Consider the following 16461-nt stretch of genomic DNA (forward strand, 5'->3'; position numbering starts at 1 on the left):
GATGTTCTGCTAGTTTTTTTGTTTTTTTTTGTGTACAGAGTCGAGGTTCGTGAAAGAGCTAACATTTATCAAACAAACAAATCAAAAACAAGCAAACAAAGTATATAAAAAGGGGAGCAGTCGACAAGATGGGGAGAGAAGGGGAGGAAGCACACAAACACAACATTTGAGAGCAGGGATATCGGGAGATGTTTTTGGAGGGAGAGGGCCTGGGGGGAGGCAGGATAGGTATAAAACGAAAGGACACCAAGGACTTCCAAGAAAGAAGTCAAAAGTCACCTCAAAAAAGTGGATTTGGGGTGAAATTGGCAGGGGTAGAAAAGATCAAGGTTTTGGATTGGGGAAGATAAGAGATGGTGGTGAACAGCCGTTTTAAAGACCTTGAGGGAGGAGTGGGATTGAAGAGAGTGAGGGAGTTTGTTCCAGAGGCGGGAGAAAAGAGGAATGAAGGAGTGAAGGTGAGCAGAGAGTCTAGATTTTGGCAGTTTAACCATAAGAGGGTTGCAGGCAGATCTTGTGCGACCTGCAGGAATATTTGGGGGATAGAGCCCAGAGAGAGCTGGGGGAGCAAGGCCGGAGAGGAGTCGGTAGAAGACGGAGCAGATGAAAGCTCATGCTATTCATGAAAATAAATGAATAAAAACACATGCTATTCATGTGAACGAAGCATTGAGGGCCTCCATCCATTGTTAGGAGAGTGGAAGCAGCATATTCAAGGTAGAGTGTAGCAAGTCTTAATCTGAATTGATGATCTGAGATTAGGCTGCTTGAGAAAAGGAATTATTTTATATCAACTGCAATGATGGATTACATGACATTGCTGATGATTGGCTAATTGGACTGTAGTTGAGGGAACCCATTTTTGCACCTTTTTATGAAACACTGTGATCTTGGCTGATTTCCAAACAGATGGAAGATGACCCATGGTAAATGACGGAGGAAAGGGCAGAGGGAGGAAGTGCAAAAGCATAGAGAAGGTTTTTAGGACATGTGAGCTGATGACATCCAGTCCAGTTTCAGTCAGAGTCGAGGGCTGCCAGAAACCTTTCGACCTACTCAGGTGCAAAAGACATACTTCAGGAGCAGAAGGGGAAGAGAAGAGAAGAGAAGAGAAGAGAAGAGAAGAGAAGAGAAGAGAAGAGAAAGAGAGAGAGAGAGAGAGAGAGAGAGAGAGAGAGAGAGAGAGGTTAGTCACAAGATTTTGAAGCAAACACATGCAGTCATGTGAAAAAGTAAGTACACCCCATGTAAAGTTTTGACTTTTTCAACATATTTCAACATACAGCTATTTGATCTTCATTTCAACAATATTGACAGACAAAGGTGATATAATATAACAAATATCATGAAACATTTACATTTTATAGTCCATTGTATAATTTAAATAAACATGAATGCAAATTCTGCAGGTGGAAAAAGTAAGTACACCCTTGGCTCCAATAGGTGGTATTGCCCCCTTGGTAGAAACAACCTCAAGTAGGCGTTTCTTATAACTGTTTACCAGTCTCTGACATCGACTGGGAGAAATTTTTGCCCACTCCTCCATGCAGAATTCTTTCAGCTGTGAGATGTTTGAGGGGTTTCTTGCATGCACAGCTCGTTTCAAATCCCCCCACAACATCTCGATGGGATTTAGATCCGGGCTTTGACTTGGCCATTCCAGAACCCTCCTTTTCTTTCTTTTTAGCCATTCCTTGGTGGATTTACTGGTATGTTTAGGGTCATTGTCATGTTGCAAGGTCCACCTTCGGTTGAGCTTCAACTTTCTGACAGATGGCCTCACATTATCCTCAAGCACCCTCTGGTACAATGAAGAATTCATCGTGGATTCTATGATGGTGAGCTGCCCAGGCCCTGATGCAGCAAAGCTGCCCCAAACCATAATATTTCCACCACCATGCTTTACAGTTGGTATCAAGTTCTTGTGGTCAAATGCTGTCTTTGGTTTTCTCCAAATATGTTTTCTGGTACTGTGGCCAAATAGCTCTACCTTTGACTCATCTGTCCAGAGCACATTGTTCCAGAAGTGCTGGTCTTTGCCTAGGTGTTCATTGGCAAACTTCAGTCTTGCCCTGATGTTCTTTCTGGACAGCAAAGGTTTCCTCCTGGCACACCTCCCAAGTAGATCAAATTTGTGCAGCCTCTTTCTAATGGTAGACTCGTGCACTTTGACATCAACAGTGGCAAGAGCTACCTGTAGGTCCCGTGATGACATTCTGGGGTTCGTCGAGACTTCTTTCAGCATCTTGCGGTCTGCTCTCGGGCTGAACTTGGGGCCGCCTGGCCTGAACAAGTTGGCAGTTGTTTGGAATCTTCTCCACTTGTAGATGACCTTCCGGACAGTTGAATGATTGATTTGAAATTGTTTGGAGATCTTTTTAAATCCCTTCCCAGACTAGTAGGCATCTATAACCTTCTTTTTGAAGGCCTCAGAGAGCTCATTTGATCTAGGCATGGTGACGCCGCACACTTCAACAACAAAGAGCAAACCAAACGAAATGTCTGAGGTTTAAATAAGACAGGTTCCTCCAAGATCCTGTCTAACGATGTTCTAATCATTTGCACCTGAGATGGTGCACCTGATTCTAATTTTAGGTATTTGAAGTAGTGATAAATGTAGGGGTGTACTCACTTTTCCACATGCGAAATTTGCATTTATGTTTATTTAAATTATACAATGGACTACAAAATGTAAATGTTTCATGATATTTGTTATATTATATCACCTTTATCTATCAATATTGTTGAAATGAAGATCAAATAGCTGTATGTTGAAATATGTTGAAAAAGTCAAAACTTTAAATGGGGTGTACTTACTTTTTCACGTGACTGTAATTGAGGCATTCAGCCTTCTAAACGAGTGGAGTTTGCTGTGGTGTCATTTGAAGTGAGGGAAGAATTGAAATGGGAGCATACACCAGAGACCAATTTTACAAGGCACCACCAGGTTTTAGAGCAGGGAGACAAGTTTGAAAGCTCTTTCTTGAGATTGGACAGATGTTGTTTTCTGGCTCTCCTGATAGTAGACTCACACTTGTTGCAGCATTGTGGAATGACCTGAGATTGCCTTTGGATGGTTTTGCCTTCCAGGAGGACAATGAAAGTTGTTTTTTAAAGCAACTGCCTCATCACAGGATTCAGAATACCAAGAGTGGAGGATGGATAAGATAACTGAAGATGAGATGGGATGAATCTGTGCACAAGAGAAAGGAAGTTTCTGTGGAAGAATTCCCAGGTGGAATTAATATCAGGGGCAGTAGAAAAAGGAGACTAGTTCTGAAGTGTGATGGCTGCTTGCAGTTCCTTGCAGTTCCAGTGAACTGCCAAATTCACCAGCTCTGAGGCTATTCTCTGAGAATGTCCAGACAGATATTGACCTTCACAGGCACATGATCAGATGAGCCAATTGGGGCAGAGGAGAAGCATGACGCATTGGTGGGGAAGTTGGTCGTCACCAAATCTAGAAGGGAAAATTCACCATTGGGAGAAATCCGGGTTGGAAAATTCACAGATCGAGTCATTCCTATGAAAACAGAAGGCCTTTGCAGAAGTGCCATGGCTGGTGCAAGAGGTGCCCACACCCAGCCAGCTCGTATGATGACAATTTAAATAGCCACATATGAGGAACAGAGAGTTGGGAAGATTGGATAAAAGTTGGTCCATGTCACCTGAGAGAGTTGCAGATGGAGTCGTCATTGTAGGGAGGATGGTACAACACAGCCAAACATGAGATGGAGCGGAGGGGAAGTCGCAACAAGAGGTACTCCTATTTACATACCAATTCGTGGTATTTTTTCATACCAAGTCGAGGCTCGTGTAAGAGCTAGCACATACAACATATAATAAAAGGAGAGGGAGACAAGAGGGAGAGAGATAGGGAAGCACAACACCAGTAGAGAACAGCGACATCAGGAGATCTGTGGGAGGGAGAAGGCTGGGGAAAATTTGGGTACACAGGATAAAGTAAAACGGCACTCGGTAGAGCGCATACCTCCGCCAGACTGAACAGTTTATTTTGTATCCCACTGATAGGACGGATCTGAATTTGGATCTGAACCAAAATCAATTCGGCTTGTTCTCGTCACCTAACCAACTCGTCCATAACATTTTTTTAACATCATGTTGAATATCGCTTTTCGCTCAAACTCTCAATAGTAAAGAATCACTTAAAAATTATAAAATTCTCATATCCAAATCCACATTCAGATCTTCACCAAAATGGAATCAATTAGTCCTCGTCACACACAAGCACACACAATCTGTCCAACTTGTTTTGTCCAAATCCGTCCATAACCTTTTGAGATATCGTGCTATATGTCGGTTTTAGCCATATCACTCAGTGGTGAAGAATCACTTCAAATTTTATACGAGCAAAATCCAGATCTGGATCTTCACCAAAATTGAACTAATTCTTACTGGTCTCACACCCACAGTGACACCCAGTGTGTATTATCCTGTGCCCAAGTTTTGTCCAAATCCATCCACAACTTTTTGAGATGTCATGCTAATTATTGTTTTTGGCCCTATCTGCCAGTCGTGAAGAATCACTCAATAAATTAAATAATTCTCGTATCCGAAGCCATATTCAGATCTTCACCAAAATTGAATCGGTTAGTCCTTGCCACACACCCAACCTCTCCACCAAGTTTCGTCCAAATCTGTATATATCTTTCTGAGATATCCTGCTATTTATCGTTTTTGGCCCTATCTGCCAGTAGTGAGGAATCAATTAAAACATTATACGAGCTGGATCCGAATCGGGATCTTCACCAAAACCTAATCATTTCGTCCTAGCCACATACACTACCTCTCTGCCAAATGTCGTCCGAATCCGTCCACAACTTTTTGAGATATTTTGTTCACAGACAAACAAACAAACAGACATACAGGGGTGAAAACATAACCTCCATCCACCTTTGGTGGTGGAGGTAACAAGATGAACACCACAAGGACTTTCATGAAAGAAATGAGAATTTGAAGGAGGTGGATTTGTGGTGGATTATCGGGGGTATAAAAGATCAAGGTTTTGGAGGGGAGAAGACAAGAGATGGTGGTTAATAGCTGTTTTGAAGACCTGGAGGGAGGAATGAGATGGAGGAATGAAAGAGTGTGTGGTACTTTGTTGCAGAGGCGGGAGAAAAAAGGAATGAAAGTGAAGGCGAGCAGAGAGTCTTGATTTTGGCAGTTTCACCAGAAGAGGGTTGCTGGCAGATATTTTGCGTCCTGAAGGAATATTTGGGAGACAGAGCACAGACACAGCAGGGGTGCAAGGCTGGAGAGAAGTCTGTGGAAGACAGAAAGAACGCCAACCTGCCTGTGGTGAGAGAGTGAAAGGCCCTCAGAATCAGCCTCATCGCGGGAGATACCGATGATTCTAAAAACCTTTGTTTTCGATAGCGTGAAGCTGAGCTAGGTGTGAGGCCGGAGCACCAGCCCAGATGGGAGAGCAGTACTCCATCAAGCTGCGGATTAAAGCTTTGGATGTGGTGAGAAGCTCAGTTGTGCCCAGAAAGGACTTTGCATGACGGAGAATGCCTAGTTGGTGACTGGCTTTGGAGGCCAGCTTGCAAATGTGGTTTTCCCAGGAAAGATCATGGCAGATAGAGAGACCCAAAAGTTTGAGTGACAGAACATCTTCGAGAGGATTGTTGAGAAAGTAGATGGGAGGGTTTTCTCGATGGTCTTTTCGGAGAGACATAGTGAGAGTGCGCGGGTTTGTCAGGATTGAAAGACAAGTTCCACTTGTTTGACCAGTTTGTGATTTTATCCAGGTCTGCAGAGATTGAAAAGGCTTCTGCCTGCCAATCTGAGGGTTGATATATGGAGCAGCAGAGGGTGAAGCCATCAGCAAAAATATAGAGGATTTTCCAGAGAGTCGGATAGATCGTCAATGAAGACCAGAAAAAGCAAAGGGCCCAGAACACTGCCTTCAGGAACTCCAGCCTGGACAGGAAGCGATGAGAGAATTCCATTTAGTGCCACACGTTGACTAGGACAGGAGAGGAAGTCCACAGGCCATGCATGGAGATCACTATGGATACCATAAGAGGAGAGTTTGGTGAGCAGGGCTGGTTGCCAGACCGTATCGTATCGAAGGAACGAGATAAGTCAAGGGAGATGGCTCTGGTTTCCTGTTTGGTGTTGAGGGGCTCCACCCATTGTTGAGACAGCAGAAGCACCATGTCCAGAATATAGTGGCCTGGTCTGAATTCAAATTGATGATCATAGTCAGGGAATATTGCAAAAATCTGGGAACAAATTCCTTACCAAGAAATTTCTTCACCAATGTGTTTGTAAGGGTGTCCACTAACACATTTCAAAAAGTTTAAATTCAAGTCCCCTAGGCAACCCGTGACAGGGGTGAAAGGGGTCAATTACCTTTTTTAAGATCAAATTTTTCTTATATTTACATTCTGGGTCACAGTATCCGACAGGAAGCATCAAAATTATTCAAAGTAGGCTCATTTTAAAGCTAAGAACATATCTGACATGGTGATACCTAAAACAAATCAATATGTTAAAAAGTTCACACAATTTTGAGCAAAAAATAATAATGTTTTGTCATTTTTGGGGTACAAATTTTCTTTTCTGGTCTACAATTCGTCTTCTAGGTATATACCCCTTCGTTTCATTTTTCTGAAAGTTTCCAGCAAACTGCCCAAGATATGCAGCCTTAATGTATTATAAGTAAAACATTCTGGTATTTATAAAATTGAAACTATGAAAGGTCACTGACCTTTATTGTTTTCCCTTATTGTAACATAAGTTGTAATAACCGTTACAGGTATTTTTCTTTTGTTACCCTAATTTTTTAACCCTAGCTTTTTCCTTTGTAGGGCAGTACAGGCTAGCAGTATGGACGTAGACATTATTCCTGCACCTCCGCTCAATTGCTTCATCTGTGAAGGCCCGGAGACGCCAGCTCAGAAGCTCGCACAGGCAACTCCTAAAGGCTACCCTACTCTGTTGGCGTATGCAGAAGCGGTTGGAAATGCTACAATTTTGGAGCGCATGAAGGAGGCATGGAATGTCAGAAGACTGAGATACCACTTCGATGTATCTTCGACTGAGATACCTGAGATACCGCAGTGTTTGAACAGAGGTTTGAAGAAACTTTCAAAAGACTCGCCGAGGGAGGAAGAACGCCTGCACTCTGGGTGCAGTATTACTACATGGTCGATGTCATCAAGATCTTCATTAAAACTGAACGACTTGCAGACCATGACGGGCACCTGTCCTGCATTGTTACCAAGATGCTGGACACCTTTTCAGCTGCGGGGCATCATCAATACGCCAAGGGCGCACGGCTGTATTGTCAGCTGATGAAGCAACTCGAAACTTCGCCTAGATACAAGGAGACCTTCAAAAGTTTCACTGCTCACGGGAATCACGTTGTCCGTTTCTCTTGCCATGATTGGTCTGGCACCTGGTGTGACATCTGTATCAAGCAGAAACTGATGAAGGGGGCCAAGTCAGAAGGTGGTTTGAGCAGAGGGTGGATGAGGAATAGTGATTCTGGCCACAAGTGCTGGGTACAAACCCTCAACCACTTATCCGATGTCAACCAGCGCATGGAGGAAGGTGCCAAGAAACATGGTCCACTCCACAAAGACCTTTCCAAAACTCAGATGAAGCGAGACGCTGAAGCAATTGGACTTGCCCTGAAGTGGTTCGAGGAGAACAATCCCTTCGACCACGATCGAGACAAGCATTTGCTTGTATCCTTCTCAACAGGATTCAAGAGCACTGCAGATGACACAGTCAATGCTGAGAGAGCGGCTGAAGTAGGGAGGGAGATGCAGATAAAGCTGGACGGAAAGTCAGTGACATCGACCATGCAGGTGAAGTTCAAGGTACAGGCCCTGTCATCGCTCAGAAAGATTCCCACGGTCAATGAGAAGAAGATTCACCTAAACTCACTCAAGTTGTTCAACCGACTGATAATTTTCGCCCAACGGCATATGACAGTCGAGACAAGCTTAAAGTATGAGCTGACTCCCTTCCCCTTGTCCTTGTTCAGCAACAAAGATCAGAAAATGAACGAGGCGAACAAGGCAGGCTTTTCCAAGACTAGCCTGAAGGAGTTGACCGATCCGCTTGACCTCACTGACCAAGCCTGCTCCAGTCTGGTGGTTGATGGCGGATGGCTTCTCTACATGGTGAAGTGGGAACAAGGTCAGACTTGGCAGGAGATTGCCGACAGTTACCTGAGCTACGTGCAGTGTCTCGGCCGTCGGTCTCAGAAGATCACTGTTGTCTTCGATGGCTATAACAGCTCGCCAAAAGATCACGACCACATCCGGCGTACCAAGAACTCCTGCTGTGATCTACAGATTCGACCGGATACGATACATTTGACACCAAAGGCAAAGTTCATGGACAACACTCATAACAAGAGTGAGCTCATTCCATCTCCTCTCTTCAACATTCCGGAAATGTCAGATCACCGTGGAGCAGTGTGACAATGATGCTGACACTTCGATTGTGAGAGCGGCACTGGCTGCTGCTACAGATGACTCTGTTGGTCAGTAAAATTTTGTGTAGGTATTTAACTTACATCAACTACGATTACTTTTGATTTGTTTCTGTGTTGATAAAACAAAACAAAAAAACCTTGACATTGGCACATATAAAACTAATTAACTGAGTTAAATAAAAAAAGAAGAGGCAATGTTATTTTTTTTTAAATTTGGCAAATGCAAATGTTGTGCTGCACTGGGCATCAGTAAACACATGATCGTCATTTTTGTAACGTCAATTGTATTTTGATGTGCCACATTGTTATGAAAGTGCATTTATCCTCAGAAAAGAAGAGTAGCATAGTTAAATAACTTTTCAATTGTTAAGTTCACCGTGTTTGCAAAATTCAAGACGCTTTGCTCATATCTTATTCTATTTTCAGGTGCGGGCGGAAGACGCGGACGTGCTGATAATGCTGGTACACCATAGCTCAAGCACCAACCATCCACTCTTCTTAACCACATCGAAGGGCTCTTACGATGTCAGGAGGATCCGAGAAGCTCTCTCTGAAAGACAGAGGCGGTACCTGCTCTTTACTCACGCCTTCACCGGTTGTGATACGGTTTCTGCAATCGGGGGCCACGGGAAAACGCCTCTATTTGACAGGTTTTGTGCAGGGGACATTGATGAACATATGGACATCTTCCTTGACGTACGGGCTACTAAGGACGTGGTGATCGGGGCTGGTATTGCGATTTTCCAGCACATTTACCATGAACCAGGTACTACTTTGGGTGCAATTCGATACAACATGTTCTCGTGGAAGGCGGCGGCCGGGCTGATCAAACCAGAGACTCTACCTCCAACAGAGGGTGCAGCTGCACAGCATTCTCTCCGTGGCTATCTCCAAACCCGGGACTGGATGCTGCTGCAGGGCATGTCTTTGGACCCCAGTGACTATGGATGGACGGTAGGGGTTCGTGGTTATGAGCCAGTTCCAACAATAGACCCCATGGCTCCGGAGGAGCTGCTCCGGTTCACGACCTGCAATTGTGCTGGAGATTGCAGCAACCGGCGGTGCAACTGCAAGAAGAATGGTGTCAAGTGTATCTCAGCATGCGGAAGTTGTACAGGCATTACATGTATGAACTGTATCCCTGATGATGTAGAGTCTGGAGAAGACTCAGACCTCGACTCCTGAGGTATTTGACATTGTGGAGCAGTATCGATTTAAACACGAAAGTGGACGAACCGATGGTAAACCGATTCCGGATTCCCAGTAACGGTTATTACAATTTATGTTACAATAAGGGAAAACAATAAAGGTCAGTGACCTTTCATAGTTTCAATTTTATAAATACCAGAATGTTTTACTTATAATACATTAAGGCTGCATATCTTGAGCAGTTTGCTGGAAACTTTTAGAAAAATGAAACGAAGGGGTATCTACCTAGAAGACGAATTGTAGACCAGAAAAGTTAATTTTTACCCAAAAAATGACAAAAAATTATTTTTGTTTGCTCAAAATTGTGTAAACTTTTTAACATATTGATTTGTTTTAGGTATCACCATGTCAGATATGTTCTTAGCTTTAAAATGAGCCTACTTTGAATAATTTTGATGCTTCCTGTCGGATACTGTGACCCAGAATGTAAATATAAGAAAAATTTGATCTTAAAAAAGCTAATTGACCCCTGTTGACCCCTGTCACGGGTTCCCCTAGGGGACTTGAATTTAAACTTTTTGAAATGTGTTAGTGGACACCCTTACAAACACATTGGTGAAGAAATTTCTTGGTAAGGAATTTGTTCCCAGATTTCCCAGATTTCTGATAATATTCCCTGACTATCAGAGATCAAGTCATTGAAGAAGAGAAAGGACTTAATATCAGAAGCAATGGATACCATGACCTTGCCTATTATTATCCTGTGCTCACAAAGCGAAAAGCAGGGTTAAGCATTCAGTTGCACACGTGTGCTGTGTGCCGTACGTGTACCGTGTGCCGTACGTGTACCGTGTGCCGTACGTGTCTGCATTAAAAAAAAAAATATTCTCGGCAACAGTTGGTCCGATTGACACGAAATTTTACCATAGAAGCGCCTCCACCTGTATAATTTTTGTATTCATAATTATGACGTCATAGGTCACGTGATACAGACGCCATCTTGGAAAAACGTTACACCTCCATCTCCCAAACCACTCAATGCAAAAAATTGAAACATGGCTCATTATCAAGTACTTACCATGGGGAATAAGATATGTTGATGGTGATGTCATCGGTGCCTTAATTATGATGTCATAATTCAACAAGTACAATACTTGATCTGATCAGTATGCAGAAAACAAAAATTCCTCTGCAACTGTTAGACTGATGGACAACATTTTCAGCATATGTGCTGGTCCTCCTGTATAATTTTTTTAATGATAATTATAATGTCATAGGTCACGTGGTACAGACGTCATCTTGAAATAAATCGAAAAAAGTTGCACCTCTATATCTCCGACACCGCTCCATGGAAAAAAATGAAACATGGCTCATTGTCAAGCACTCCCCTTGGGGAATAAGATATGTTAATGATGATGTCATCTGTGCCTTCGTTATGACGTCATAATTCGACAAGTGCAACACGTATCCGATCATTGTGAAAAAATTTTTCTCAGCAACTGTTGGTCTGATGAGCACAAAATTTTCACCATAGGAGTGCCTCATGTAGAATATTTTAATGATAATAATGACATCAAAGGTCATGTGGTACAGGCGCCATCTTGGAAAAACCTCACACCTCTATCTCTGAAACCACACTATGGAAAAAAATTGAGACCTGGCTCATTGTTAACTATTCCCCATGGGGAATAACATATGTTAATGATGATGTCAACGGTGCCTTCGTTATGACGTCATAATTCGACAAATACAACACTTATCCATCCGATCATTCTGAATTTTTTTTCAGCAACTGTTGGTCTGATGGAAGCGAAAATTTCACCATAGGAGCGCCTCCTCCTTTAGAATATTTTAATGATAATCATGACGTCATAGGTCATGTGGTACAGGCGCTATCTTGGAAAAACCAAAAAATGTTGCACCTCTATCTCAAAAACCGCTGCTTGGAAAAAATTGAAACATGGCTCATTGTAAAGAACTCCATATGGAGAATAGGTGTCGTTAACGATGACTCATTGGTGCCATAATTATGACGTCATAATTCGACAGGGCCGATGCTTAATCTGATCAGTTTGAAATGTATTGAGAGTGAGGGGCTGGGGCAAAGCTGGAAGGTGGAGGAGTGGGAGCAGGACTCGGTGGAATTTGAGAGGAGGCATGACGAGGCAGAGTAGGAGGGTGGGAGGGGGGGGATGGTTAAGACATGGAGTGGTTTGACACCGTGAATGGATGTGAAGGGGAAATTTTTGAAGTGTGCACACAGCCTTTGTAAAATTGACGCCTCAGGATTCCCACACTGTATAACCTGTGACAGACTTCCTGGGTGGGGAGGGGGTGAGAATGTTTTAGGCATGGAGGAAAATTTGGCTCGCCTAAATGAAAGAGCAGGCTGGATGAACTAAGCATTTAGGAGTGAGGATCTTTTGGGAAATAAGCCTCGTCAGAGAAAAGGAGATTTTGATGCTGAAGAAAGAATGAATGGGTTGTTCCTGATGGAGTAAAAAGCAGAGTAAGGCATTATAAGATACATTTTTGAAGGTTTTTAAAATATTTTCTAAAGAGGTTTTAAAGAGGAAAAACATTTTATTCAGTTTGGGGATATTGTGAAGAAGGGATAGTAAAACGAGTAACTGAGTACAGAGATTGAAGTTTGGATTTTTTCCAAAGATGTTGGTTGTTGCCCCCCCCCCCCCCCCCCCCACCACTCCCCACCAGTTTTTTCCTGTTTTGTTTCTGAGTGAGAAAGGGGAGATATTTTATTTGTATTTTTGAGGGAAGGAGGAAAAAGGATTGAGCTCAGGGTTCAGAAGTAACAATAACTGGAATAAAAGGAGCTAAAACTACGCAAAAATAAATAAATAGAAAAACAGATGGGAAGCACACTCAACTGTCACCGATAGGCACCACCCAACTCAGGCACAAATTAAATGATTCAACACAACAGGATACAGTTTGGGAGAGAAAATTGATGAAAAACAAACAGCAAAACATGAATATAAAAGAAACAGTGCAAAAAATGTAAATTGCCAGGGGAACTTAGCTTAGTCGAACTAGTACATGACCCATTATTTAAAATTACTCAAACAGCCACAATAACAAACCCCACAATGATAAAAGAAACAAATCAAAACATAATTACTAAGCTAAAAAAATCAAGATTACCTTCCAAGAGGTGATTCAGCAGAAAAATCTCCACCTATTCCAAACCAGATGAACATTTAACTGCAAGCATTGTTTATTTTGATGGAACTAAGAATCTATCACAATCTCAACAAGTGCTGACTCTGAACATAGAGGAGCTTCACAGTTTATACTAGCAGTACAGAGGTTTGTTTGCTTTGTATAGAATAATCAAAGGCCCTAAACTCCAGAGTGCTGTTTATGTTCTCAGCGAATGCTGTTTTGGAGCAAATGAGTTGGATACAAATTGAGAACCATTCTCAAATCCAATAGGTATATTTAATAAAGATATATGAGCAAGCTCAAAACAGAGCTACTCAATATTTTCCACATGCATTAACCTTATCCAACTCAATCATTTAATTTACAGGTTATCTATATACAGTGCACTCCACAAGTATTGGAACAGTGAAGTAAAATTTGCTATTTTTACAATAGGTATTTGCTTTCTTTTCTGAAACTACACACACAATTTTGATGAAACTTGACTACAACCTTCACCACCCATGCTGTACCAAAGTTTGTTCCTGGCATAACAAAAAAAAAAAATCGGGCTCCAAGGTGGTCTATGTGGGGGAGAAGCCCCCCAAAATAAGTATTTTTTTGTTTGTTTGTTTAAAGTCTTACACTTATGTTAGTATGATTCTACATGCTGCCCTGTCTTCCAGCAAGCATTGAGATTGGTTTTAAATACCTTCAGTCAGTGCAGTATACTGTTTATTCTACCAGATGAGCACCAGGGGTATTGCCCCTATGTTTCTGTCATCAACTGCAGTTGTTTTCCTTTGCTATCCTGGCCATTGTCTATTGCTCAATACACTAGTGGTTTCTTTCTTTCAAGATATTCCAAATTTGTGTATTTGCTATGCTCCATTTTTGCACTATGGTTCTAATTTAATTATTCTATTCTTTCAGCTTCTAAATCGCTTACAGTTCACTGACGCTGACAGTGAACTTTTTCACTGACAGTTCTCCGTGTTGGTTTATGTTGGTTTATGACCCCCGCTTGGAGTTTGCAAAAAATCACCTAAAGCACTCTCAGACTGAGAAAAACAAAATTCTGTGGGCTTTCATGTCTTTCACTGAGGAGAGGCTTCCATCTGGCCACTCTGCCATAAAGCCCAGATCGGTGGAGTGTTGCAGTGATGGTTGTCCTTCTGGAAGTTTCTCCCATTTCCACACAGGATCTCTGGAGCTCAGCCAGTGACCATCGGGTTCTTCATCACCTCTATTACCAAGGCCCTTCTCCCCCGATTGCTCAGTTTGGCCGGGCGGCCAGCTCTAGGAAGAGTCCTGGTTGTTCCAAACTTCTTCCATTTAAGAATTATGGAGGCCACTGTGCTCTTGGGAACCTTCAATGCAGCAGAAATGTTTTTGTAGGCTTCCCCAGATCTGTGCCTCGACACAATCCTGTCTCTGAGCTCTGCAGGCAGTTCCTTCGACCTCATTCATGGCTTGGTTTTTGCTCCGATATGCATTGTCAGCTGTGAGACCTTATATAGACAGGCGTGTGCCTTTCCAAATCATGTCCAATCAATTGAATGTACGAATGTACGAATCAAACGATTGGTGGACTCCAATAAATGTGTAGAAACATCTCAAAGATGATCAAGAGAAATGGGAGGCACCTGAGCTAAATTTCAAGTGTCATATTAAAGGGTATGAATACTTATGTCAATGTGATATTTCAGTTTTTTCTTTTTAATAAATTTGCAAAACTTTCTAAAATCCTGTTTTCTCTTTGTCATTATGGGGGTATTGAGTGTAGATTGATGAGGGGAAAAAATGAATTTAAACGATTTCAGCATAAGGCTGCAACATAACAAAATGCGAAAAAAGTGAAGGGGTCTGAATACTTTCTGAATGCACTGTATATGCACGTGTGTATCCATTCCCTAATTGCATCCACCTGCTGCCCCAGTGCCCCACTGTCAGTGCATTGGCCATTTGCACTGTCACAACTCTTCCCCAAGCCAATATTTTGCATTCAAGAAGGGTAAATATGCTGGTTTGTACCTTCATCAGTGCCTCCGGGCATTGGATAGAAAGATAACCCGAGTGAGATGAGCGCAGCCACTTCCAGGATGATAAGTGTAACATCTTGGAGCGCTTCCCACACTAACTGCAAGAACGTTTTGGGCTTCTTTGGGGGGATAAAATTCTGGCCAAAAATCGTTCGCCGTCTGTTCAAGTCAGTCACATCACCAGAGAGCCCTGCAAACAACAGAAACAAAGTTAGACAAAATTGCACAGTACAAAGACTCAGCAAAAATCTATCTCAACAGTTTTGCTCATGGTGATGCCTCTCCAGTCAATAGTGCTGACAAGAAAACAAGTGAAATTTCAAGAAAGTGAAAAATACGGTATTACAATTTATGATCTTTTTTTTCCACTTTTTATGCCTCCATCAACAAAGTCGCCGGAGGCATTAGGTTTTCAGGTTGTCCGACCAGCTGTCCATCCTTCCGTCTGTCCGTGATAGGTTTTTGTTACCACGATAACTTGAGAACGGCTGAAGGGATCTTAGTCATACTTGGTGCAGGTATGTACAATGAGGTAAAGATGAACTGATTATATTTTGGGGTCACAAGGTCAAAGGACAAAGGTCATGTTAGGTAAAAATCCTGTTACCACGATAACTTGTGAACCAATGATGGGATTGTCCAAATTTGGTAGTTATGTAGAATGAGGTAAAGATGAACCGATTAGATTTTGGTGTCAAGAGGACAAAGGTCAAAGGTCAAAGTCTGTTATAGGTCCACAACTTGAGAACGGCTGAAGTGATCCAATTCAAACTTGGTACAGGTATGTATAATGATGTAAAGATTAACCGATTATATTTTGGGGCAAGACATCAAAGGTCAAAGGTCAAAGGTCATGTCAGAAAAAATGTGATAACTTGTGAACTGCTGAAGGGATTTAAATTAAAACTTCGTACAGGTATGTATAATGATGTGAACATGATTAAATTTTGGGGTAAAGAGGTCAAAGGTCAGAGGTCATTTCAGGAAAAATGTTATACCTTGAGAACAGCTGAATGGATTTAAATCAAACTTGGTGCAAGTATTATAATGAAGCAATAACATGGGCGGAGGCATATCGGTCGACGTCAAAGAGTATCGTTCTAGTTTAACAATAAACCACACTCGAGTTGTAAACAAATTTTGCGAATTTGTCAGCACTATCTTCATACAAATCAGGGATATATGGTCTTGGGTCAAGCAGGACACAAGAATGTCAATAAATGGCTGTGATTCAATAAGTTGATTTTTGTTGTTGTAATCACAAGTATAATCTGCTGTCATGTATAATACGCAGAGAACTTTTCAGAAAACATTCTCAGGAAAATACCAGTTTATATGTAAAACCCACACACCAAAATTGAACTAAAACAAAAATGAACTCGAATTCAGGACTGGAAATTAGGTTCACTTAGAAGCAGGGATTTGCCAATCTATGAAGATAGCCATTTTAGATGGTGTTTAATTTCGCATAACAGATGACTTATAACTTGTATGAAACAACACGACGAACGAGGTGGCATGTTGAATGTACCGAACATCTCTTACTCAGTGATATGTGACATCTATCAGATTAGCACAGTATTAGCTCATTCGTATATATTGTACATTAGTATACTCAAGTCTTTAGCGGGT

The 16461-nt window shown here is 42.0% G+C and overlaps 1 protein-coding gene across 8 annotated transcripts in view; it reads right to left on the minus strand.

Annotated features, from left to right (window-relative positions):
• LOC137439901 (plasma membrane calcium-transporting ATPase 3) overlaps positions 1 to 16461 on the minus strand; it is a 480661-nt gene that overhangs the window by 292526 nt on the left and 171674 nt on the right. For all 8 annotated transcript variants that reach the window (XM_078768504.1, XM_078768497.1, XM_078768519.1 and 5 more), the window contains exon 3: positions 14822 to 15019. In XM_078768504.1, the coding sequence (XP_078624630.1) occupies positions 14822 to 15019 (198 nt within the window). The remainder of the gene's footprint in view (positions 1 to 14821; positions 15020 to 16461) is intronic.

The sequence above is a fragment of the Myxine glutinosa genome, chromosome 1 (genome assembly GCF_964187855.1).
Source record: "Myxine glutinosa chromosome 1, kmMyxGlut1.1, whole genome shotgun sequence".
Lineage (NCBI taxonomy): Eukaryota > Metazoa > Chordata > Myxini > Myxiniformes > Myxinidae > Myxine > Myxine glutinosa.